The 26033-nt window shown below is 34.6% G+C and overlaps 3 protein-coding genes across 3 annotated transcripts; all 3 read left to right on the top strand.

The window, feature by feature from the left end:
* Positions 1-886: 886 nt before the first annotated feature.
* Positions 887-5865, top strand: LOTGIDRAFT_167953 (hypothetical protein; the record flags this gene model as incomplete). Its single annotated transcript, XM_009065836.1, has 8 exons — positions 887-993; positions 2175-2543; positions 3181-3351; positions 3640-3717; positions 4255-4417; positions 4568-4679; positions 5080-5255; positions 5785-5865. 8 exons carry the CDS (start codon positions 887-889, stop codon positions 5863-5865), a joined length of 1257 nt encoding a protein of 418 aa, XP_009064084.1.
* A 7150-nt stretch (positions 5866-13015) lies between these two features.
* LOTGIDRAFT_167952 (hypothetical protein) lies at positions 13016-21420 on the top strand (the record flags this gene model as incomplete). Its single annotated transcript, XM_009065835.1, has 14 exons — positions 13016-14029; positions 14668-14856; positions 15279-15383; positions 16018-16176; positions 16504-16649; positions 16795-16933; positions 17172-17314; positions 17632-17829; positions 18167-18269; positions 18484-18726; positions 19098-19265; positions 20097-20328; positions 20835-20975; positions 21340-21420. Coding segments are annotated over 14 exons (3061 nt in total), but the record flags the coding sequence as incomplete, so codon positions are not given.
* LOTGIDRAFT_130764 (hypothetical protein) lies at positions 21342-24150 on the top strand (the record flags this gene model as incomplete). Its single annotated transcript, XM_009065834.1, has 6 exons — positions 21342-21420; positions 21736-21920; positions 22298-22407; positions 22646-22808; positions 23354-23490; positions 23886-24150. Coding segments are annotated over 6 exons (939 nt in total), but the record flags the coding sequence as incomplete, so codon positions are not given.
* Positions 24151-26033: the final 1883 nt, after the last annotated feature.

Here is a 26033-nt window from a genome sequence, read left to right as displayed (position 1 = left end):
TCTGTATTAGACATAGGTCTGTATTAGGCATAGTTTTGTATTGGGCATAGTTCTGTATTAGATATAGTTCTGTAGGCTACTAGACGTAGCTCTTTATTAGGCATACAATCCCGACAATATGTCGAGATAATACCTTCGGATTTTTTAACCAGGTTTCCCCCTGTCAGTGATGCAGGTAGGAGGGGTTGTCATGGAAAAAAAACGTCTATTCGTTCGGGTGGGACAATAAAACGAGGCCCCGTGTGCTACAGGGAGTGAACATTAAAGATCCCTCGACAGTTGAAAATCGAAAAAGGGCAGGCAAATTTCCCTCGTTGCACCCTACATGCCGTGGTCCGTCTTCATTAGCCTAGGCTATATGGTGCAGAAAAGTAGGACAAAAAACTACACTTTTTATTTTTGACATTAAACCTGAACGCTTTATCAGTTGTCTGTTTTGAGCCTATTGATAAAGGTTAACCCAAGCAATGCAACGAAAGATCTAGATTATTTGGCCTTTTACTTCTCTTAAAACCTAAAATCGGATGTGGTAAGGTGTTCCTTGATTTCTACATTGTATTCGTGGCCAAACTTGCAGGCATTTCCAATTGTAGTACATAGCAACGAAATGAGACGAAATAAGTGTAGTCTGTAGTCTTGTGAGGCTCGTTAAATTGGGTTGCTTCCCTTTGACCATGAAACTGAGGATTCGACTCTTCAGTTTTTTATGTTGACTACAACAAAGATATTGGTCGTTGAATTCGAAGTGGAATAGGTCTAAAATGTGAATTCAAGAGATTTTTTTAGGTATTTCTCGAAATTTATTTGTGAAAATTAATTGATCAACAAAACAAACTAGCTCTATGAAAACCGGATGTTTACAAAGAGCTAAAAATAACATAACAACATGGACATTTTTACACAGATAAAATCAAACCTAGAATGTCAGAATTGGTCGGATGCTGGTGAAAATTTTAGTATTTTGACGAAGAAGCTGCAAGATGAAACGTTTAGGTATTGTATCATGTGAAATTTATAGAATACAAGGTCTGACAAATTGCCAAAATGTATTACGATATGTTACAAGTTTACGAACAAGATAAAATGACTCACTGACACTATTACTAAATACGATTAATTGAATGTTGCATAACTAATAGAAGGTCTAACACAGGAAATTGTGAATGGGGATTTTTACTATTCTACTTTTGTTGTGTCTTGAGTTTAGAGTATATGAACCTACTGTATATAGCCTGTAATAAGTATATTGTTATGAACACAAAGTCATTCAATGCCTAAAGCCTATCAAATCAGAAAGCCCATCAAATCAGAAAGCCCTAAAAGGCTTCTGTTTATGAAGGTGATATTCTCTTTCACTCTTGCCATGGCCGACATGAACTTCAGGCACCACACTAAGTCTATGACATGACTTTTTGAGCATGTGCAGAAAACACTTCTTTCAGGGGTGAGGGTTACTACCTAACCAGAACCTATTGTCTGAGCAAAGTAAAAATGTTTTTAAAAAAGAATATCAACCTCAAAATAGTACTGATAGTCTTAGAATTTCTTGTCGTTGATGAAAATATAAACATAAGCACATTGTGTCTTCAAATTTTCAGCCAAATTTTGTGACTTTTGGAGAGAAATGTGTTTCTTTTCACTGTAATCTTACAAAAGACTATATTTTTATCAAGGCAACAGTAGGCTACTATTTTGAGACTGATAGTCCAATTCTCTTCAAAAATATCGAAAAAATTCAATAAACATTTTAACATGCTCAGACAATAAAAAATTTGAGCCATCAAAACGATGTGTGAATCTATATGAATCTTCATTCGAATTAAAAGGAAATTTGGTGGGATCAATTATAATAATGAGATCTTTGAAGTTTGAAAGGGACGATCTTTCGATGAACCTAATTTGAGTTATTGCCCTTGACTTACTAAAAACGCATCAAAATTTGTTGGCTTGTTAACGCGACAGAGGTGACAGTTTATGTCAGAATTTTATTAAATAATGTATGTTTGTTTAAATCAACAATATCTTGCACAAATTAGATTTTTGTTATGATTTGACACAGATAGGTGACTGCCCTTGATATACTGAAAATGTATCAGAAAAGTGGGTGTATCTTGCTAGGCAACCACTTTTGATTTTTCAAATACACTAGGTTTTAAGAACCCATTATTTTTTAGGTTGAATCATGGAAAAGATGTGTTTAAATGTGCTGATACAACTATCAAAAGCTTATGTCCAAAGTTATCAGAAATAACCAAAAGACATCATTGCGAAATTGACTTTGTGAAAAACCAGAAAATTTTATTAGGATGTTTTCGTGCCTTGAGAAATTCTTGTGCTGGTTCACATGATAATCAGGACTTGATATTTGAACATCCAGACATATTAACTGAGCTTCAAAAACTCTTTCAAGAGTTGACTGTGATACCGAACAAGACTGGGGTGGTTGAATTGTTAAGATGTGCTGTACAGTTTCTGGGTAATTTATGTGTTGGTAATATAAAGACGCAGTCTGTAGTTTGGAGACAATTTCTACCTTGTATAAGGTGAGTACAGATTACAGATTCCCATTATAAAGATTTGACACAGCAAATGAACAATATTAGCTATGTAAACTCTCAATAAGGAATAATCAGATGACAAATCCAGTGGAAAGCTCAAGCTTGACCTGCCTTGCTAACGACAGTAAGCTTACTTAAAGATAGGTTCCCTTATTTTCATTTATGAAAATGAAAATGCTAATACTTATATCAATAGAAAGTAGAGAAGTTCTGATGATTTGGAAATACCAGTTTGTGTCACATGTCCATAATTAATTCATAATTAGCTAAATTAGAAGAGATTTACCAGCAGAATTCCAATGAATGACCAGTCAAGAAAGGTCAAAAAGTCTTTTTTTGTTTATCCAGACATGGGCATTTATGATTGGTTAAAACATTATATGCAATAAGAACAAAAAGATATGGTTAAGAATACATGATATTTCATTTGAACCACAAATTAATCAAATAGTTTTGCTTAATTTGACAATAAAATGTAAGGAAACCCATCATTAAGTGTAATTTAAGTTCAGTAAGGTTTTTCAGAAGCTTAAAAATAGTAATGATACCTATTACAAAGGTTGGACATTTACACTTGAAAAAGCTCGTGCAAACTCTAGAAGTCTGTATTTTGTATTTCCAGTGTAATGGTCAATAAAGTGGAAGATGTACCATTAACAAATTACTCTTGTATGTTTTTGCATACGTGTCTCTTAACAAGATTAGATTCCACAATATCTACAGAGAGTACAGAGTTTTACATCATAATAACATGTATATTGAACAAGTTAACTCAGACAGATATAGAATGGGGGTAAGTTTTCGTTAATTAGAGAAATTTTGACATATAGCATGTATGGAGGCTATTAAAGATCCATTTAACATGAATTTCTCTCAATGTACACTGCACGGTGTTCCTGTTCATTAGATCAATACTAGAGCAAAAAAGTAGGATGTAAAACTCAAGGTTAATTCTTTGAAATACGCTGCCCTCCCGGAAGAATAAACTGGATTGGATTATCATATACTTAGCTCAATAATCTTAATCCGACTGAAAAAGATTTCATTAGGTTAAATATCATTCCCATATCCTGTTTTAAAGATTATTTGTGATAGAAGATATATTCTTAGTACCTGATTATTTTAAGAACATCAGCCATCAACTAGAAAACAAGGAATGGTAAGAACTTTCTTTACTTTGGTCAAAGAGATTGGTTCATTATCCGTTTGACCAATCGTACTTTAGTCTCAGAAACGGGAATATTTAAGCTGAGCTTATCAGTAATGCTGTTCACAGCTCACTGTCGAAATTTGAACCTTCAAATCCATGTGTGTCCAGAATTACCTGCGTTTGAAAGTTAAAATGACGACTCATCTTTTCTTGAGATCATAGAAGATATATTTTATCTTCATGTAGACAAGAAAAAATATAGAAATTTTTAGTTTGAGGTATTTTGGAAGGAATTTGGTGATATACATACATTTCTTGTACTTCAATATGCAAATCAACCCTCCCCCAAAATGGCGAAGATAACCCTTTAAAGACAATGCAGGGCTGGGTGTATCATTTCATTTATTTTTACTTTTCATCCTCAATGAAACATATGATCAAATATTGTAACACTTTTTTGTGATCTGTTTCCTAATACCCTGCTTTAATGTTTGATACAGAATATGTATCCATCCAATCTTAGTCATAATTTCATCAAATTTTTAGGATATTTTTGGTTGAAGTAATGATAAATGCACTAAAAGCCACTGAACTCAACAAGAAAGAACCAGTACATATGAGCAATATTGAGTGTTTATGTTCAGAAATTATAAATAATAGTTACAGAATATTATCAGTTAATACAGACTATACAGACTCAATTCAACAGGTTAGTGAGAAGTCCTCTGTATATCAATCGAATTAAAATCAGATAGAAATTTTCTTTTCGTCTCCATAGCAATCTAACAAGTTTTTTACCACAGTCCTGTTATAATTACAATATTTTTAACCAATCAAATTGTCTTTTTTCTTATTTCAGAAGAGTTTGTTGTTATGTAAAATGATAGAAGCATTAGGTATAGCTACATCTTCTTTACCTGATGTGTATCCTACCATACAGCATAATACAGAATTACTAACTACGGTTATTAGTGAGTTCAATTCTTCCTCAAAGGATCCTTTTACTAGGTGGTCCATCACCAAACCTCTTGGCATTGATCTTTCCCAGATTATCAGTACCTATTAACAACTGGGACGACTGGAATAATGAGTGAGGATGGCTTATTCAGGGTCATCAGACTTCCATGCACTAACCTAGATTAGAACCCATAACCACCATTTGTTCGATGTATCCATGCAATTGAAGACATGTAGAGAACCCCAACAGGGAAAACAGCAAAATCAGCAATAGATGCAGCAAAGTTTTAACGTTTGAAGAATAAAAATTTTCATGAACAGAAATATCTGGATGCCTTTTTAGATGAAACTTTTCATCAGATGACAGATTTATCTCATGATGTTTGACAGTATTTTATTATTCCATTATTTCAGATCTATTAAAAGGAATAGATGAAGTTGGTAAAGCAGGTGGCGGTGTGTTTAGTTCTGTAGAGAAGTTATCTGAAATCAACCAGGTGGATACAGACCATCCTGTTTATGGATTAAAGAGAGATGTTGTCAGGCTTATAGCCAACATGGTTATCAAACACAGAGATAATCAAGACACTGTAAGTATACAGATTAAGAAAGGGTGTGCAAAGTCGTTCACCTGTCCCTCTTTCTGTCCATTCGCCTGTCCATCCCTCTGTGCACAATTTTGGCTTGTGAACACGATAGAGGCCAGGATTAGAAAATTTGGTGTGAAGGTTTATATTTTGATATGCTTCGACAAATATTGATACACTGAAAATATGTTAAAAGTGGCAACAGTCAGAAGAGTCAAAATTTTTAAATTCTATCAGGTCTATCTTGCTTGTTGAGTTATTTCCTTCGAATTTTCAAAAGTATGTCAAAATTGACTTTTATTGATGGTAAAATTATATGTTACAAATTTGCAGATCAGCAAATACTTGATGCTCAAGATTTTGGAAAAAACCTAGCATTGTCTGGATTAGAAGTTGTGGTAGTTGAAAAAAAATTTGTTACAAAAACTTTCAACAGTATGCAATAGATAAAATGACACTTGGTTAAAGCAATATTAAAAATAACTATGAAGGTAATGATAACTTTTTTTGAAATTCTCATCCATATTTCCAGGTTCGAACGCTTGATGGTATACCATTGTTATTGGACCAGTCTAATATGGATGGTAAAAACCCTTGTATCCTTAGCTTCTGAATCTGCAGTGAAAGTTACATGTTATATTTATATTAAAAGGTGTAATAAATAAGTAGAGATGAAGCTAATATTGAAAATTGTTTTTAAAATAAGGAATTGAATTTCACAAAATATATTGTCCAAATTATTTCATCAATATTTCATTCTGAATATAATAGAAATTTTCAAAATATCTGGTAACCTTGAATAAGTCATCTTTCCTCATTATTTCAGTTCAAACAGTTACACATGTTAAACAAAATAGTAAGATATAAGTTCAAACCTTCTGACTGAATACTGGTCATAAAAACCCCAAAGAGCCTCATATTTGTAAGAAAATAGGAATATTTATATATGGGTATGTTTATATTACATGGAATTGATGTATAACATCAATATAAGTGCTATATTTTCAAAGTTGTTTGATAATTTGAAATCTGTCCCTAATCCTTAACCATAGAATAGATATAACACAGTGGGTGGTGCTAGCCATTAGAAATTTATGTGAAAATAACACAGAAAATAAGGCAGTGATCTCCAGTTTACAGTTACAAGGGGTGGCCAATAACGCTGTAGTTTTAGATGAATTTGGAGTAGAAGCTGATGTTAAGGACAGTCAAGTTGTGGTCAAATACCCTAAAATTGATAAATAGGAGAAGGTTGGTGGATGAAGCAATGGTTCAGTGAGTTACATGCCAATTCTCTAATCTGAAGATCTAGGGTTGGATACTGGCTTAAATCGAGATAATATCTAGATGAACTTTGTTACCCCTTGTAAATGATGTAGGTATGAGGGGCTGAAATGAAAAAAATATGTTTTGTGACAATGGAACAATGAACTGGAGCCCTGTGTCCTTCAGACTGTACACGTAAAAATCCCTTACCTTTAAAATTCTTGAGTCTTATTTCTAGCAAAATTTTTATTTGCCGAATCAGGTGCAGAAGATAAGACGTAAAACTTCAAATCATTTCTATTGAGGATTTTAGTTGATTTTTACAAGAACTTTGAGATTGATAAGCCCAAATTTTATCCGTTCTAACCTCAAAATTTACATTAAAAGTTATATTTTCAAAATCGTCAAAATTGTCTCAGTTATATAAGAACAGTCAAATAGAGATCGCCAACGCCTACCTTGTCTCTTCAAACTATATTTGATTAAGAACCATCACAAAACTATATCCTCTTTGAGTACCCTGTCGTGATAGACCTTATTTGGACATGCCTAATGCATATTCATTAGATTCTATGCAAATGAATATAAGATTGTGTGAAGGGGTAAGATAGTTACTTATGGCGGAATAAAATGTAAACAAAAAACACCTTCTTCTTTTTCATCAACACGAGAGCTCCACATAGTTGGATGACCTCCACATAGTTGGTCCCCAGCAGACAATTAAATAAACCATGAACTAACAATCCCGTAAAACGAAACCGGAAACAAAACAAAACATCCAAAAAATCCCCAAACTATCATAAAGCTATGTGTCATGTTTTGGTAACCCTGTAACACTCTTGGATTATAAATTGGCACAAAAAATGTCCCATCTGTGGATCCATTTGTCCATCCATCTGTCTGTCCACCTTTACTGGTAAGTCTTCATATATTGAAATATATATAATCAGAAAAGGTGAGTCATTTCAACTGAAATTATGTTGATTTCAACCAAGGATGAACCAAATGTGGAAATTGAAACTGAAAATTATGAAGGCCACATTCAAGTTTTTTTTTTTATTAAACCTGTGAAATGAAAAGTATCGAAAATATCAAATTTGACATTCATATATGTCCCATACCTAATACAAACGATGGCTGGCGAAAACCTCTCACAGAACTATGTCTGGTAACTAGGCCAATATCTGATACACAACCAAGACGATTTCCGATAAACCAAGACGATGTCTGGCACAAAACTCAAACGATATCTGGTACCAAACTATGTCTGTTAGTACCAGTGTGGTATAGACCTCGGAGTATACTTGGAACAAAGCTATGACTATGGTACAGAACTATGTCTGGTACAGAACTCGGGCTATGTCTGGTACAGAACTATATCTTGTCCACAAAACATCTCACAAAACTTTGTCTTGTACAGAACTATGCCTAGTACAAAACTCTGAACAGTTCTTTGCCACAGAAAGATGTCTTCTACAGAACTATGTCACAGATCACATGCAGTGTGTAGGCCTATAGAACTCAGACTATGTCTGCTACACAACTCAGACTATGTCTGCTACAGATGCAGCTATGTCTGGTACAGAACTCAGATTACGTCTGCTACAGAACCATGACTGGTACCCCGAAATCAGATTATGTCTTGTACAATTCTATGTCTGGTAAAGAAATCAGACAGACGATGTCTGGTGTAGAACTCAAACTATTTCTGGTACAGAACTTAACAATTAAACAAATTCTCTTAGAGTATTTAAATTAGAGGTATGAAAACATATTTCAACTTAATAAATTGTCGACCATCGAGAGATTTGGGACGATTTGTTCTCATTGATTAAATAAACAAGAACGGGGAAGTAAAAGGATCTTATTACAACAGTACAGTGTTGAACACGATGGAAGTTAAAAGAGGATATAATATAAACTTCTCAGGATATGTAGAATTTATAACGGATGGTGACTAATTATCAATATAACATTGGTGTATTTCTTTGTTAAACAGAGTTTATCAGAACATCATTGAAACTTAGGATTCATTATAATATATCAGTTGCTAAGCGGAATTATTTTTAGTTATAAGGTTAGATTTTACGCCTCTTTTTCTCTGAGAAGTATTAGAACACTCTGAGGAAGCTTTTATTCAGTATTCATGCATGTATTATATTTCAAAATTGTTACTGCGTCCAACGTTAACGTTGACAAGAAAGGTTATATTGTAAGTACTTTCGTTATAATGTAGTGTTTCTAAATGAGAAATAACATTGAGATCTCTTGTTGCGAGAAGATATCTTTAAAACACTTTATGCTATTTGTATTTTACACGTTAAGGTTTTACGCATTGCCGTTGCCGTTATAAGGTAACTGTACGATTTTAGTATGTGCTAACATTTAATGTAAATTATAGCGTGGTAAACGTTAAGTTAGAGAGAAACATGTCTAACGCGTGAGTGCGTTGGAGGTGCTTATCCATAGTGAGCCGGGGGTCTTGGGGCTGCCAGAGCCGCCCATCCCCCCAATTCAACGGATTCTTAATGACCTAAGATGAATCGTTTTCTCTTCAAAATATAACCTTTCTCAGGCGGAAGGGGGGGAGGGGGGGAGGGGGGGGGGGCATAAATAAGCGATTGTCCGAGTATCGTTTAACTTTTCACAATTCTGAAAAGCTAGGACGCAATCCTCAGGCTTGGACTGATTATAATGGCATCTAGTCGCATGTGCCTGTTTTAGAGCTTTTCAGACTAGTTGCAGTCTAGAAACAAATGAAAGGCAGTAGAATAATAATCTGAAAGATAAGTCTTTGACTTCTGACATTAAATAATTACACATGCCACTGTTAGCTCGGCTTGTTATCTTCACGATTCTATAGTATTTATAGCCATATCTTACAACCACCATTATTCACATCAATGGAGTAAATTTTATGTCCTACTTTTCTGCTCACGAAATTATGCAGTATGCAAGAAGGAAATTTTAACTGGAAAGAGACATTGGCCTCCCCTTTTGCACTACAACGATATGGGGAACGTCACGACTGCAAAGCGATTCATATGTAGACTGTTATATCGATACACACGCTTACAATTTTCATCATTCAGTATTAAATGACCAGACTGATTTTAAATCGTGAATGAAAGCCGAAATTTGAGTGTTAAACACATATCCTGAAGTACGGGTACACAAAATACTGATAATCGGAACCACCAAAGTAAAGTGGACGGCACTACAAATAACGCAGTAAAGAAGTTCGACTGTTCTTGTATGATTACACAATGCTTGTATGTAAAAACGGCTTCGTAAAAATGTTTGTCTTTGTTTATTGTCCTTAAAACTTAAGGGAATAAATTATCTGCTATATAAACAAGAACTACATTAATTCAGGGTGGGATCAGATCTGTGTACATTTTACGTTCATGAATGGAAAAATCTAACAAAAACGTTTGCTCTATCTGTCTATCTAAATTGGACTTTTTTAACGGGATCGGTCGCTAGGAATAACGCACTTAACTATAGAGGATATGTGGTATGGACCTGTTAAATATGATCTAGTTAAAGTCCATGAAGGGCGGAAGTACTTTATGGTTATACCGGAATATTTTAGCGTACTTGAGAACAATATTTTATTCACGCCTAGTGAAAGCATGTTCAATAAGATTTAAGGTGATAGTCTGTATAGATATCACGTTCCTTTAAGATGCGGCACACGAGCGGTCTTGGTCAGAGATTTTTGTCTCCGACCCGAATCTTGAGTAGAATCTCGCGTGTGCCCGTGCTTCCACGACAAGATTATCGTGTCGCCGACGGGATTTATAATATCAATCAAGTTTGATAATTGTCTCCGATATTTTTATAGTCTGCAACTGCAAGACAGACGGTCATTATCAAACAGATTCCTTTTCCTTTCAATTGCATGCTCCGCACGTGATTATCGTCATGGTTGAAAACGTGTGCCCGTGCCAGTCTTACTGTCAAAATATACTGGGGACCTCGGCTGCACCCCTGGTGTGTTCGCTTATAGCATACCTTTAGATGGAATGGCGGACCAGTTAAATCTTAGAGCAGTTAGGTTTCACTAGCATCGACCAGAACACATCAACGACGTGAAAATCCATTAACGTGAAGACATGAATTTCTCCCAAGATCTAACCAAATGTGTGTTTTAGTTAATATTGGTGTAAAGTATGGTTTATCTATATTTCTGACACTGCATTACGACATGCTGTAAGTAATTTGTAATCTGTAAATTGGTACACAATGCCGCTTTCTATATTCGATGAAGATGTATTTCTTAACTTGGTGAATATTTAAATAATCGTAATATCTAGGTTCTTATCCTTCTGTACCGGAAACTATCAATGATTTCAATTTGTATGTAACAATGTACTGTATAAAAATGAAACCACGAGAATTACCGATTTGTCATCTAATAAGGCAAATTTCTATTAAAAATTGAAGTTTGCTATCTATAGATGGATTCTGTTGTCTAGTTATGATACCAGGTAAGTCCATTGATGAATATATACTACTATTGGCTACTACTAAGTTTGAGATTTTGAATATTATGTCCATTCGAAAAGAAGTAATCATTTTAAACTGAACTGAAAACCAAATCTCATTATAACACGGATGTTATTTACTGGGGATGTGTTGAGGTTAGTTTGACACTATATTTTCTATTTTCAAATATCTTTTATATCAACACATTACAATAGAAAATCAAACGATGAAATCTAAGAAAGGTTATAAGTTATTAAGTGTAAATAACTTCTGGTATAGTAGGTCGTGTATAAAGAAATCGTATCAGCAATGGATAATGCCATAGCCCTGGCTAAATATTGTTATTGCATATTGTAAGGAGTTTCTAGTTTTATATAGTCAAATTGTAACAGAAAAGCAGGACTTAAAACTGAGAGAGCAGGGAAAAGAGGTTCTGGAATGTGATCTCACCCCGGAAATTTGGCTGGCCGGCGGTCGTCCCCCAGTGTCAAATTTCTTAGCAATGAGTTCTTAGATATCTGTTTGATGTTTGTGCCCTCTACCCTCTACACGCGCCTTTTTTTGGAGGGGGGGGGGGGCTTGATTTGTGTCTTGAATATATGTACATAGTCTTCAGAAGTCTATATATGTCTTTTCTATGTATAACAGAATATCATAAAATTACGACTCGTCATTTGACCATTCAAACGCTGATAATTCTGGACACATATGGACTTGAAGGCTCAGATTTTGACGGTGTGATGTGAACACCATTACTTATTGGCAGACTAAAGTATGATTGGTAGAAATAATGGCTCAACTGTCCTCAATAATTCTGTGGCAACTATTCGGCTCTTCCATATAATGATTTATAGAAAAACTGATTCAGAACACAGATGTAATTATGCCTAATACACATATACTCTTGAGCGTATTTGAGTTTAATAGTTTGCTCCTCTGATAAAATATTGTGGAAAACAGATGTATTATTAATAACATAACACCTGGATGCTTCAATATTGGAAGTAACTGAATCTTATTCTTATTAAACTAGTCTGTTTTTTCCGACGGCTGTTAGAAATATCTTACATCGTGACATCATGTCAAATGCAATCTTCATCAAATTCTAGAATTTCACACACAAATTTTTTTTAATCTAAAAATAATTCATTTTGTTAATTTAACCATCTGCATGTAAAAAAATGAGTGAATTTTGGTTTATTTTTAAAAAAAACAATGGTACACATTTATAGAGGATGTCCAATATCCCAAATTTTGCTGAAAATAACGATTACAAGTACTTTACTTCACAATTTAATATATCACTTTGGAAATGCCCCATTCAAGGATCTCAACGCGTGAAAATAGTTAGAAAATGATGTTTTTTTGACTTTAACTCTTCTTAAAGATGGGTTCCTTTGTTTTCATTTATGAAAATGAAAATGCTAATACTTATATGAATAGAAAGTAAAGGTGTTCTAATGACTTGAAAATACCAGTTTGTCCCACATATCTATAATTAATTCATAATTAGCTAAATTAGAAGAGGATTGCCACCAGAATTACAATGAGCGACCGATCAAGACAGGTCCAACATTCTTCTTTTGTTTATCCAGACTTTACATACATGGACATTTATGTTTGGTTAAAACTCTTAATTATATACAATAAGAACAGAATGATATGATTAAGAATACATGCTAAATTCATTAGAAAAAATAAGATATCTTTAGTCAAGATATGTCCTTTCTTTATTCATCATGAATTCCAGCTATCCATATTACTTTTTTCGGAACAACAACCAGGTGTCCGGTTCGCCTACAATGCAGCAAAAACGATAAAACAATCATAAGTTTATTATTATCGATATTATGTTGTCGTAAGTAATAACTGCAGTTGACTTGAACATTATTAAGATCATAAATAATAATGGTATTATTCATTAGATTAGATTTTAATCAGATCTTTTTGTTTTTGTAGAAGGAATATGACAGAGGAAGATATCAAAATCTCTATAACTTGACGAAATGTACGTGGTTCACCATTTCTTACTGGTATTCCTTGTAGAAACTCAATGGACTACATTTACAAATGGCTTAATAATAAACGAAACAAAACTATCATTTAAACCGACTTCGATTGCTGTAGACAATATAACAGGGAATGTATACGCGGCAGGATCTTTTTATTTAGCTCGTCTGAACTCCAATTTAAAGCAACTCAATCAGATTAAAATTTGTAAAACTTGTAAAAGTAGAGTCTTAGAAATAGATTATAGAACTCGTAAACTCCTAGTTTGTGGAGTTTCAGACAAGGGATCGTGTACATACCATAATTTAAACAATATATCAAATTTTACTATGTTAACTTCTCGAAATAACAAGGGTGATACTGTTGGTTCAAATGGAAGTGTTGTGGCATTATTTTTACCTCCATCACAAAGAAAGCATAGCGAGCTTGTCATGGGAATATCTCAACCACTTGAAAATCAAATCGACCTTTTGTCCTTCCGAAAGATTGCTTCTGGACATTTAACTTATTTGCAAGCTGGATCCAATGGAAAGCTTCGGATTTCGGACGAGTTTAGAAAAGACGTTAAAGTGCATTTTGTATACGGATTCCAATTTAAAGATGGATTGTACTTCCTCGTTAATAAAAGGGGTAAAAATGGTACTTCAAGTTGGCTGTTTCGTATTTGGTATAACGAGACATCTGTTTATCCATTTACTGCTATCCCTATCTCATGTACAGAGAAAAGATCAGAAGGCAATAGTAAAACACATGAAAAAAAGTATAATTTGGCAATCGCAGGGAAATTGTACGAGCATCCCTCACATGAAAGCCTTGTTGTTAGTTTTGGTTACAATAGAGACAAGGGAACTCATATCCCCGATGAAAAGTTCGGATCGAGTGTATGTATGTTCAGAATGGAGGAAATTACAAAAGACATGAACTTTCTTTCATCAAAATGTGGACTCGAAACCTTTGTTACTGCATCTGAATGGGTCATAGGACACGGAACAGTTGGTTATAATGATATGGTAAGTTTGTTTTTATTGTTATCATTCTTATATGAAGGCATGGAAACTGTTCGAGTTAGGTTTCGAAGGAAGGGATGGTAAGATTCTCCCATATGAACAAGCCAGTATCCAGTAAAATTATCGGCTCAGGAATTGACAGTAGCTGAAATTACAGGGACAGGTTCGCCATTTTCTGGGGTTGACTTGAGTCTTGAATGTATGTAAATAGTCCCCAGGAGTAATACAACTGCATGAATATCGCGTGATCGCTTCAAAGATAACTCAACTAGGAATTATTTATATATACATGTATACAGAATAATTCTGGAGACACATGGATTTGAAGACTCCAATATCGACGGTGAGCTGATTGTCTCAGCTAAAAATAAAAATATTTCCGTTTCTGAGTCCTAGGTACGGTTGGTCAAACCTATGGCGCAGCTGTCCCTTTAAGCTTTATAATTGGTAGTAAAAAAATAGATATTCTTTCCCCATAGTTGTATAGAATTTGAGGATGTGAAATTCTTCCTTTCTCAAAAGGTAATGAAAGTACATTGTATGACACAAAGAACACAAAAAACACTGCGCCATAACAAGATAGTATATCAATAATAGTTAAGAAAACATATGAAATGTGTATTCCAAAATATCTTTTCCAGACTAACTCCTCATGTAAGCAAGGCTATAATAATGCACTTGAAGCAATTGAAGAAGGCAGAGATTTCAATCCAGTTAAGGTAGTAAAGAATCAACTTATAACATCAGTTATACCATTTCCTGTTGATGGTCAGTTACATATTATAATATCAACGAACCCTGGTCAACTATATTATTACTACAAAACAAAGGTATCAATAACCATTTAAAAAGCATGTTACAATTTGAAATGAGCATATTGTTGGGAAAATCAGAATTTTGATTTTTGTTGGACTGCGACTTCAAGCGATGAAAGTCTTTGGCTTTGCTATAAGCTTAAAAAAATATTGAAAATGTTCGTCAGTCTCCTATAATGAAAATACAATTGGTAAATAATGGTTTTTAATAGCTGAAAGCAGGTGCAAGAAGCATCGGCCAGATAATTTTTCTTCATTAAACATGACTGTATTGTATGTGTTTGTACCTTCTTTCTGACTCCATTGTGTAACCAACTTCCTCAGTAATCTGTGGATGACTGCTCCATGGCGACCACAAATAAATCTGGCCATATTAATTAATATTGGTTGTCTTTTCTCAAAATTTAATGAATCGTTAAACCCGATTAATGTTTTAGGATGAAAAATATTGGTTTGAAATTCCCAATGAGAAGAATGGATTCCTAGCAGATGTTGAAATAAATACAAAAACCAAGACAGCTTATACAATAACAGAGAACAAGGTACTATATAGTATTTAATCTTTTGACACACCTCGTATAAAAATGTTGTCCATTGATATAAACATTCATCGGATTATTGGAGTGAAATGAACTAACAAGCTGTTTGGACTAGATGAACTGAATGAATCCAGAGTCTAAAAAAGCCAGCCATAGTGTCGTCGGGTGTTCCAGAAAGGAGAATATTTTCGTCCTCTAGGTCAAATTATCTATAAAGAAATCAAGACAATACTATGTCTTGCTAAGGTTTGTTAAAGGGACAGACGCGGCATGGTTTGTTCGAAAATCGCATAATCTCTTTAAGAATACTTCAAACCAGGAATTTTACGCATTATTTCTATATATGTCTTTTCTATGTCACAGAATATCTTAAGATGACGACTCGCCATTTTAACATTCAAACGCGGATAATTCTGGTCACACATGGATTTGAATGCTAAAATTTCGACGGTCAAGTATGAACACTGAATGGCTTAGCTAAAAAAAATTCCCGTCTCTGAGTCTACAGAACGATTGGTCATAAAAACGGCGCATCTGTTCCTTAAAGTTACATAGCAAAATCAGACGCCATCTTTGGACCAAGTATCACCCACCAATCGATTGTAAAATATTTGTATGTGATTAATTCATTTTATAGGTCGTGAAGATATCATTGGATTATTGTCAAAAAAACTTGAATTGTAGTACTTGTGTCCAGGATAGCAAGTTTATGTGTGTTTGGTTTAAGGGTCAATGCTTTGCCACAGACAGAAATACTGGAGGTTTAGAAAACACATGTCCACCAGAAATAACTTCTGTAAGTGAGATTTATATCGGAACGAATGGTAGACATTTTTTAATCTATCATTGACGTTGTTGCTGTTGTGGTTACAAGAGCTGCTCTTTACTAGCTCTATGCCACATCATCGCTTCATAGAAAGAAGAAAGCTAAAATTCATTTTCAAAAGCGTACTTTATTATAAGTTATCAGTTGTCTGAAGATCGCATGTAACTAACAAAATTCCCTTGAAAGTATTTTTTAAAAAAAAAAAAAAACTCATATAGAGACAGTATTTAGTAAAAAAAAATGTTTAAAATTGATACCAACACCCCCTGTAAAATGTTGTTTTACTCGTTATTATAGATAGATCCCAACCATGGCGTTAAATCAGGAAACAATCGTATTAAAATACATGGTAATTATTTAGGGAATAGCGTGAGAGCTTACAGATCTGTCAAATTGTGTTCAGTACCATGTATTGTCAACAATGCACTTTCAACCTCTTCAACGTAAGTTCCTTCCCTATCTTTTGTATACTCGTAATGATGACTAGACAACTCGACTAGGTAGTTGTTGGAAGATGGCAAGTAAACGTCCACATAAGAGACTCATTTTCGTTTGTCTATTCATATTACATGTACATGTATTTTATAGGATAGTCTGTAAGACTGAAAGTGCGTCCAAAGAAGAAAAATGTGCTGTAACAGTTGATATAAATGATACAGAGAGCAGTCCTCATATGAAAGGTTCGGTGAATAGTGGTAATAATTCCAAGCTTTATTTCTATTTTAAGGTATTCAGTTTTATTTCCAATCCATACATTCAGACTATTCGCACCCATAAGGTACCAGGTTGAAACGTTCCTTTACACCCTTGATAGCAGGAAACAAAGTGGAACTCGTGAATACTGCGACTAAAAGTTGTCAGCTGTAGGCACTGCCGACTGATATCAAAATCATGTTATTTGAAACTGGAGGTCCGTCAGTTAGAGCGTGAGAATTATTACTTATTATTATTGTGATATATTACAGTCTGCCAGTATAACTAGTTTTAATCCAGAACTTGGTCCAGAATCTGGTGGTACCAACATTACAGTAATAGGGAAGAACCTTGATTTAACTAAAAGAGTTGATATTAAAATCAAAGATTTAAGTTTGCAGTGTCAAATAAGAAGGTAACGGATTTTTAAATTAATTGTAAAGAAAAACACATAGAGAAACTAAATGGATTTAAAGTCGAAGCAAATTTAAAAAAACGACCAAGCTGCAAATGGGTACCGATAATCTGGCGAGGATAAATGAACAAGGACCAGCTGGTGAACAAGCCTAAGTCATTTCATGATATGAACTAGTGTATTGGCACCTTACCGAATTTTGAGTTTATAATGATTATGGTTGTTATCTTTCTGTTTTCTCTCTTTTTTGTTTTGTTCCCTGGTCGTTTACTCCGTTGGTCTTTATTGTATATAATAAGATGTTGTCTCTGTTCTAGTATAAATGATACAGTTTTACTGTGCACGACCAAACCACTTAAGCAAAATCAACAGAACAGAAACACTAATGAATCAATCGGATGTGGTACATTAGCATTGATGATGGAGAATGCCGTCTTAGCTGAGACCACTGGAACATTTTGTTATTGGAAAGACCCACAGATAACAAATGTACATCCTCGGAGAAGCATTAAGAGGTATAATGGATAGTTTTCGTGAGGTTCTATAGCACAATCATTGGTTCTTTACCTGACGTCATTTGCTTGGTTCCGCTCTGGATCGACGTATTGACCTTCAAGGGGTTCCAGAGATGGCAAAGCGAGACAAAAGACCATGGCATTGGTCCGTACATTTCACATTATGTCAGATCTTTGCAGTGTTTTGTGATTTATAATGGATCACTTGAGACTGTCCTCAGGAATATTGGTAATTGTGCACCAGTACTCATTCATAGCAGTTGTTTCCATATCTATCAATATCATGATCCAAATTCTGAATCCATCCTTTTACAAATGGATCTTTTAATTTTTATAGTGGTGGTTTGGATGTCAATGTTGAAGGAACAAATTTGAATGTAATAGCTAATCCAAGGCTCGGTATTACTCTAGACAATAGTGAGATTCAACCAGAGGCAGAGGTAAAACATTGTATAACCTTCCAGTAGGAAGAGTGTATCAGCTTCATAAAAAAGGTTTTTTCTTTTATCCTTAAATTCTTTATTTTCTTACTCGAAATGTTCCAATTCTTATTCTTCATTAATTACTAATCAATTCTTCATTTACTTCATTTATTTATTTCTTATTTTTTCATTTACTTATTCGTCATTTCCTAAATTTAATTTGAATTTTCAGGATTGTAAAGCAAGGACATCCACAACGATGATCTGTAAAACACCCGGGTTGACATCAGTCGTTCCTAATGACACATCTGTCAGCGGTGATATTTACTTTATAATGGATGGTGTCAAGGAACTTCAGGACTTTGCTAAAACCCATCCTAATTTAAGTCAGATTAAAGTTAATCCAGATCCAGAATTTTCATCTGTTCCAAAGGACGGACTGGTGGATAGCCTAGAAAATGATCTTAGCATTAAGGTATGAATCCATCGCATCTAAACATAAAATTTGTTTCCTTACAGTCAACGATCTGTTGGTGAAACAGATTATAGTTGGTGTTAATTCCACATCAGTAAGAATTCTAAAAATATATTGTATAGCTGAAATGGAAGGTAATTTGCATGGTGCCTATTTCCCATTTGCTGGTATGACCAGAGGAACCCAGCTGGTCGTAGTTCCTTCGTCAACAAATCTAAACATGTGGCAATGGTTATACCAAGAATCTGGCTCAAATCTAACTGACAAATATTCATCTCTTGCTGCTGGTGTGTGTTTCTGACATAAATCCTCATCAGGTCAGCAAGATTTAACAAGGGATTTATCTGACTTCAGACATAAATATGTTTCAGGGTACCAATATTAAAGAATCTGAAGTTGAAACTAAGGAAATTCAAGTTACTATCACTAGCAGTGCCGGTACAAACATCACATGTCCTGTTATCAAATTGGGCGAGGAAGCAGTATCATGTAGACCAAATCTTACTTCAGCGGTCAATGAGACTCAATTTGTGGTCCAGGTAAGTCCACGTGTTATAGACTGTGGTGGATCGGCACCACAGATGGTTTGGTTTGCGTTTATATACAGTTACGTCTTTACAAAGAGTTTACCAGTGGATCAGCTATCTGTAAATCTGTTTTATTATAGATGTTCTCTTGCATTCTGAGACCTCTAGATAAGTCAATTTAATGCCTGTAAATGAAAGATTAAAAGATTTTTGGTTTGAAAATGCTTTCACTCATTTATGTATTTTATTTTTCTGGAGGTGGGGGCCCGTGGACTCAACCAGTTCCTATGGTAGTTGATCTACTGGTGATTACATAAAGCAGCGGTTCCCAACCTTTTTCAGCCTTCACACCCCCAAAACAATTGCCATTCAAAACATTGTAAATCATAATAATCATAATAATCACACATAATAATGGATATATAATCATACGGCCGCAATATGATGCTCAGTGGGAGGCTGTTACGGTTCTCTTTGGAACCATATAATATAATAATATAATAAACTTCTCCTTCAACAGTTGTCCACACCCCCGACACCAGTCCTACACCAAGGTTGGGAACCAGGGACAGAGAATGATGATTTAGATCCGCATCAGCGCCTTATATCTGTTTGTTTAAATCCCATTCTTTCTATTTTTGTTCTTGACTATGTGTATTTTATTTTGTCTTCTCGTTAGTATTTTCAACTAGCCAAGATGATTTTGTGATAATACCTCGCATAGCAAGCACCATTGTTGATTTACAAATGAATGGGGACGATGTCCGCCTATAGTATATGCTATCCCCGAGAGCCACATCAAAAATTGTCATATAACCATTATTTTCACTATTATTTTATTAGGTGAAAGTGGGTAATCGTTATTATAAAGTTGGTAATATATTTGTAAATCCGAAAGGCAAAATATCACCGGAAGTACCAGACATACCTAAAAAAATAACACAATATGCTATAGTAGTTGGAGTAGCCACGTCTGTGGTTGTCTGTATCATTCTGATAGCTTGCTTGATATGGTGTGTCTGTAGACAGAAAAAGGACGACAAGATGCGACATATGTTTATTGAAATGTCTGAAAGTAAGTACATAATGTGTAAAATTCTAGATATGAAATATGTCTGAAAACATATGACCCAGAATATGCAATGATTAATAGATGTCTACCTTCCTAGTATTAAAAATGATTTTAAAGAGGTTTTCTAAAAATCATCCCCTTTCCAATCTTAAGTCAGACGTCCTCGGGTCTTGTAGTTTCACTAAAATTAAGTGGTTGTTGACGTCAATTTCGTCTAAATTGCGATATCTATAGTATATAACTTGACGTTGTAAAACGATGAGTTTTAGTGGAATTGCAAACACCACAGACGTCTGATTGAAATGGTCATGGTGCAAATCGATACTAACAGTGTCCACGATACACAAAAATTTAAACGTTTTTACAATTCTTTTAATGTTTGGTTTTCGAGAGAAATAAATATATAAATGTTCGGTTTAATATATTGAAATACCAGATAATGGTCATTTGAATAATATTCCTTTCTTTTGGTGTTTTTGCTTAACAAGTATTACTTTTTGCTTATTTAGGTGCTGCAGACAGCCATTTGATTATTAGCGGAGTGCAACAAGTTAAACGTCTGATGGATGCATCAACAATTATGAATATTGAAAAGGCAAATTTGTTCATAAATAGAGAAAAACTTATTATTGGAGAAGTTATTGGTGCAGGTAGAGGCAATTTTATTCAGAATAAGAGAATGATACATAAATTGGCCACGTAGGCGTAGAAAAAATGGAAGCCGCGGTGACATATCTCTTGCCAAGAGAGTGAAAACGGTTACCCTGCCCATGGGACCTAGATTTCTTGACAGTGTCTGCAAGTCTGCTCAACAATCGTTGTCAAAAAATAAGATAAAAAATCAAGGTCTGAATATTTTTTGTCATGTTTTTCAGCAGATTAAGACACGTGCCATCCACGATCTGACGAAATTTTCTTTAAGCATGTTCAATAGAATCCATATACTAACTAATCAAAATTCTCTTAAAAGTGGTTATCTTTTCGCTAATCAAAATTAATGGTTTATATTTTCAGGCAACTTTGGTTGTGTTTGTGAAGGGACTTTGCTGGAGGAAGATGACATAGAACTGAAAGTAGCTGTAAAAACGCTACAAGGTGAGAAAGCGTATGGTATACAAATAACAAAAAGGGACACCAAAACAGTTAAGACAAGTTCACCACCCGTTTGACCAATCGTCCTTTACTCTCAGAAACTTTTAAGATAAGCTAATCAGTAGCCCCCGAAAATGGCGAACCACGGCCTTATATTTAACATGAGAGCATGTTGTCTTGATTTCAACAGACCGTCTTCATTTGCGCAATTAGGTGTAGAAGACTAAGATCGTATCGATAATGCATGACCAGCTCGACATCCTATCCAAATTTACACCATGTGAACTTTTATTCACATGTAATGATTCTGTTTTCTAGATACCGATGCTGGAGAAATTAATCTGAAAGAATTCGTAGAAGAAGCTTTGCTGATGAAAGATTTTGAGCATCCCAATGTTTTGAAGCTAATAGGCATAACATTATCCAAGGATAGTTCGCCCTTGGTCATATTACCATTTATGGGCAATGGAGACTTGCTGAAATATGTTTCGGACGAGGAAAAAGTATGAAATTTCATAATCATAATTAGTCTCTGTCGCCACGACTTCTCCTGTCTACGACGAGGCTGTCGAAGCTGTGCATAGACAAAGGGAGTCTGGATGAAATAAGTTATATGACGATACAAAGTTAATGCTTAGTTAAAGAAGGCAAGATTCAGAAATTCTTAGGCCTCTTACGATCTGGTCCCTCTGGCTTTGACCATTGGACTTTCCAAGATAATCCTTACCCATTTACAGCTCGGTCGAACAGAATAAAAACAAAAGATATATCTTATGTAAGGTCAGTACTAGCTGTGGAAAAAATTGAAAATCAGACATTTAAAAAAAAAAGTTGTATCCAAATGAAGTTCTGAAATCTGGTTTTGATGTCATAATTTCAGGAAATATCTTTAAATCAGATGATAATGTTTGCTATTGATATAAGTCGCGGTATGGAATATTTGGGAAGTTTAAAATTTGTACATAGAGATCTAGCGGCTAGAAACTGTATGTAAGTATTCGCTTCGTAAACCTTTTTTCAAAATATGATAATATTCTGAGGGTCGACCTACATCATCGCAATATTGATATTTTTAAGTCAATTTATATTATATTTTCTTTTATTCTAGACAGGGATATTTAAATTCTGATGTTCCAGAATTGAATACTTCCTGATGTCCCTACCCTCGAGAACCACGACCACCAACCAAGGCCCCAAAGACTTCATTAGTTTTTTAAATATTTTTTAGGTTAGATGATCATTTCCATGTGAAAGTGGCCGATTTTGGTTTAACAAGAGATATCTATGAAAAAGGTTATTATCATAGTGAGAATAAAAAGACCAAATTACCAATACGTTGGATGGCTATTGAGAGTATAGAAAGAGGGACGTACAGCTCCAAGTCCGATGTCGTAAGTGTTCAACTTTTACGTCTACGATTTGAAGAGACAATGATATGAATCGTTTTTTTTTTCATTTTAAACTGTTCAAAATGCACAGTTTCGGTTTATTGAACTAAGAGCATGCGTTTCTTGTTAAAATTATACTGGGTATTGTACAGTTTTCTCTGAAAGTTAAGTGATATCTGTAAAATCTGAATTACGCTGTATAATAAGTTTATTACCATATATTAATATATTGATATTCGATTAGGTAGTGATTGCGTCTTGACAATCGCTAAAAATTGCTGTTTATAAACTAATTTTGAAATGATAATTTTATGCACCCATCAGTGGCGATATATTAGTTGAAAGGGGGGATACGAGTAACCGAATTTTCCAGCTTTCTCACCTGAATTTCTTTCACTATGTACATTGATGGGACAAAAATTGAAAAGGAGCGGGGGTAAAGCTCTTTTCAAGGGGCGGGGCATGGTTCAACTCGATTTTTCTACGTTACCAGTTTTTGTAATGGCAGAAGATAAAATATGCCTGAAGTTGATAAATTTAAATTTTAGTGGTCGCTCGCTGTGGTAATTTGGGAGTTATTAACAAGGGGAGTAACTCCGTATCCCGGAGTGGAAGGTTGGGATGTTATTGCATACTTGAGGAGTGGAAGAAGACTACGAAAACCATGGTTTAGCGACGACACGCTGTAAGTAACGTTACATTAATAGTATTTATATTCAAACGGACAATCATTTTCTTTTGTGGATTATAGGGATTGTAAAGAGTTTTTTTTTTAACATTTTATTTGTATCGGAGACACTGATATCATCAATTTGTACCATACCAATTTTTAATCAGAGGTCTGTGGTTCCTGCAATTCCATTAAAACTATCGGACTTCATAATATAAGCAGATATTGCGATGGTGATGTAATCAAACGCTTAGTTTTCTTAGAATTACAGACGTCTGATTGAAAATTGGCGCTCGTTATATTGAAGCTAGCTCGTACTACACGGATGAATTTGGCGCATAAACATCATCTATGGATCTTTCGTTCGGATTGATATCATCAAAATTTCTTTTTTCGTTTCATCTCTTCAGATATTCCTTAATGCTAGCCTGTTGGAATAAAGATATAGAGGCTAGACCAGACTTCACTGAAGTCACTGGTCAGTTAAATGATATTTTACACGAATATGAGACGTCATCTCATGGTTTCACCACGGATACATTTGGAAAACAGGTTCCTAATCCTCCAACACTAGTGACTATTCCAGACTGTTATAATTACTATGAATCGCTCAGTCCACGGACAGTTGAAACGCAGCAGTATTTTGTGTTGGAAAAGATAACCTCACACTTATAAGTGATATGCTTTTTTGCTCAGTGACTGCTTTTGGGTGCCGATCTCTTTTCTGATCCTGATGATATCATTCGGCTTTTCCAGAATATTATTAATGACCTTCGCTTCAGCGTGGGGTTTCTATCATCGAGTTCTTAAATACCTGGTACTGCTCATTCCAATACTGCTTCTAAACATCATACACCATTTCCCCTCTAGATATATTACTTGCCCCTCCGAATTTGGTACTGTTTGCACCCATTGACAAATTTGTGGACCCTACTCGTTCCTTTCAAATATTGATTAATAGAAACACTACTGTCGCTTCAGTCAATGACTGCGAACTGCATAATATACACGTCTGGGAAGACAAATTTCATAATTTTTCTCCAAAAGATGACTTCATAATTTCAACACTATATTTGAGTGCTTTCAATATTGACACCGACAAAATCTGGTTTGTGGTACGTTCTATGTGATATTTCGCGTTATATTGCTCATTGTTCTACCGATGTACCATTAGTTTTAATTACAAAACTTATTTATGTCTTTCAAGAAGTCATATGAAAAATCATGTTTTGTGCCACTTCGGTCTTTCATTAAGCCACGTCCATACCTGCACAAGGAAAACTAGTTCACCCGCAGAGAGGTAGACATGGTGCTCTCTCATCCAAGCACGTCCGAACTTTCCATTTGGAGTCGTGCTGCTACGTCAGTAACCGTAATAATTGAAGTATGAACATATAGTTCTTACTGACCGTTCTTACTGACCGTTCTTGCTGACCGTCCTTACTGACCGTTCTTACTGACCGTTCTTACTGACCGTTCTTGCAAGCGAACTTTCATCTGCTAAGCTTAAAAGGCTCGAGTTCAGTTCCAAACGATTGAAAATTGTTTTATGTCTACCGCTCTTTCATGAAATTTATTTAATTTAATATTGTTTATTTTGTTTTTCAATAAAAAATTGTTTAACATAATATCACTGTTTAATATCATCGTTCAATTCTAACAAACTATGACAAAATAACAAAAACAAAGAAAGAACCTTTTTGCCCAATAGATTTCTTGGTGAAAGATACCGAAATCAATCCTGCGTTCTGTTAGCAAAGAGTTTTGTGTTTTCTACAAAACGGATCGTGTTTTATCAACAAATATCAAGTGAAAAATGAAAAAAAAGTGTTGCGATAAGGGAAACGTACATGTAATAAATACGGACCAAACCTGTCAAAGATAAAAAACCATAAATTTAGTCAAATGGGGAATAAGATAGTTGCTAGATATCGAACACGCCATAAACCTTTGTTTACGTATATAAATAAAGCAACTATTTTGGTCGGTGATGTCAGTGATGACATAGTTAATCTGGAATGACAAAGACAGTTAAGCATTCAGCTTAAGCATCTACTGTCACCAATTTCGAAGGCACATACCAATAAACTGGTAAGTAATAAGTTTATTATGTTCATATTTGAGGACAGTCTTCTGGTACAACAGAAATAACGTTTATATACTATCACGTAATATCTTGTCATATTGGCGACAATCGTGAACATTCGCACTAAGCACTCGTAAATCGTTCTAGAATCACCAACATCAAGGTTTCGAATAAGACAAAAATTAATCATTTTCACATTGGCTTTACCTTTTGCAAAGACCAAAATACTTGTGTCTGAGATATACGAGACGTTTTATGAGAAAGAAAAGGTATGCAGACTCCCACGGAAAAGAATTTTCTAAAAATTCACTCCTCACACTTAATGCAATGAAATGCTGGAGTCGAATTCCTTTAAGATATGTTTGTTAAATTCATGAAAGTCAATTTACACCTTTCAAGGCTGATTAGCAAATAATAGAAATCAATTCTTCGAGGTGAAGACGACCATACACATGTATTTATCCTTTTAAAT

The sequence above is a fragment of the Lottia gigantea genome (assembly GCF_000327385.1).
Source record: "Lottia gigantea unplaced genomic scaffold LOTGIsca_71, whole genome shotgun sequence".
NCBI classification, from domain to species: domain Eukaryota; kingdom Metazoa; phylum Mollusca; class Gastropoda; family Lottiidae; genus Lottia; species Lottia gigantea.
The sequence above is the reverse complement of the archived record's forward strand: the minus strand, read 5'-3'. Positions and strand labels throughout refer to the sequence as shown.